General features: G+C 36.5%; 1 protein-coding gene across 1 annotated transcript; it reads left to right on the forward strand.

The window, feature by feature from the left end:
- Window positions 1–381: 381 nt before the first annotated feature.
- LOC127747624 (secreted RxLR effector protein 161-like) lies at window positions 382–1,119 on the forward strand. Its single transcript, XM_052261718.1, has one exon. It carries the CDS (start codon window positions 382–384, stop codon window positions 1,117–1,119), a length of 738 nt encoding a protein of 245 aa, XP_052117678.1.
- Window positions 1,120–1,467: the final 348 nt, after the last annotated feature.

Here is a 1,467-nt window from a genome sequence, read left to right on the forward strand (position 1 = left end):
CGAAACATGTTTCCTTTGGGAGAGATTAGGATATACTATTGTCAACTCCTTTAATACTGTACCCTAGCCGGTCTAAACTTCGCGGGTCGCGACTAGTGGCTATTTACTTATGTTATATATATCTATCTGTTATCTATCTCTTAATCTCCGTTATGCCTTGTCCATATATCGCTTTCGGCTTCACGTTTTATCTTTTCGTTGTCGAATCGTGAGTGATACGTCTTCACGATTTTATTTCTACTCTTTTCAGGCTCCTCGATTAATACTCCTTTCGAAATTACCTATGTTTATATATTAAAAATCCACCTGAGAGTCGTACCACCGTAATATCATTGACTTATGACTCGAGCATAAGGATTTGAATATTAGGGTGTTACAGCAATGGACACACCAATGAGCATTACTTGCTACCTTGACAAAGATGAACAAGGTAAAAGTATAGATGTAAAGAAGTATAGAGGCATGATAGGATCATTACTTTATCTAACGGCAAGTAGGCCAGATATCATGTTTAGTGTATGCATGTGTGCGAGATACCAAGCTAATCCTAAGGAATCTCACTTAAGTGCGGTAAAAAGGATTATGAAGTATCTCATAGGAACATTGAATGTTGGATTGTGGTATCCGAAAGGATCCACCTGTGATTTGATTGGTTATTCCGATTCCGATTTTGCCGGTTGCAAATTGGATAGGAAAAGCACTAGCGGCACTTGTCACTTGCTAGGAAACTCTCTTGTTTCATGGTATAGTAAGAAACAAGTAAGTGTAGCCTTGTCTACCGTCGAAGCCGAGTATGTAGCCGCCGGTAGTTGTTGCGCCCAAATTTTATGGATGAAACAACAACTTATGGATTATGGACTCATGCTTGACCACATTCCTATCAAATGTGATAATACTAGTGCAATAAATTTAACCAAGAATCCGGTTCAACATTCAAGAACCAAGCATATTGAGATTAGACATCACTTCATAAGAGACCATGTTGAAAAGGGTGATGTGGTTATTGAATTTGTTGAAACTAGTAAACAACTAGCGGACATCTTCACTAAACCTTTATGTAAAGAAAGTTTTTTTAACATCCGAAATGAACTTGGTATCTTGGATTCTAATCTAATATGATTTGTTTGAATTCATTGTATTCATATTGCTATTTTTTTTATCTCTTACTAACTTAAGCATTGGAGATATCCAATTAGCCATTGTTTTGTAGGTTTATGAGTTGATGAATGAGTGATCAATCTTGAGGTAAATTGAAGAATTTAAAGATTATAAACAATGGAGGATCAACAAAATTGAAGTTTATAATGGTTTAAGTGAGTATATACATGATGAAACTCAAAGGATTGAAGAAAGAACCACCAAAGGATGAAAATTTGGTGACTTTAGGCAAAATGATGTATGTTGCATCGATGCAACCAAGCTCTGCATCGATGCAAAGCACACGACGTGCTATGTGCATCGATGCAA

This window comes from Arachis duranensis, chromosome 5 (genome assembly GCF_000817695.3).
Source record: "Arachis duranensis cultivar V14167 chromosome 5, aradu.V14167.gnm2.J7QH, whole genome shotgun sequence".
Lineage (NCBI taxonomy): Eukaryota > Viridiplantae > Streptophyta > Magnoliopsida > Fabales > Fabaceae > Arachis > Arachis duranensis.

Bases quoted from the DNA above. Each gene is read 5' to 3' on its own strand.
- LOC127747624 (XM_052261718.1), top strand. From the start codon at position 382: ATGGACACACCAATGAGCATTACTTGCTACCTTGACAAAGATGAACAA.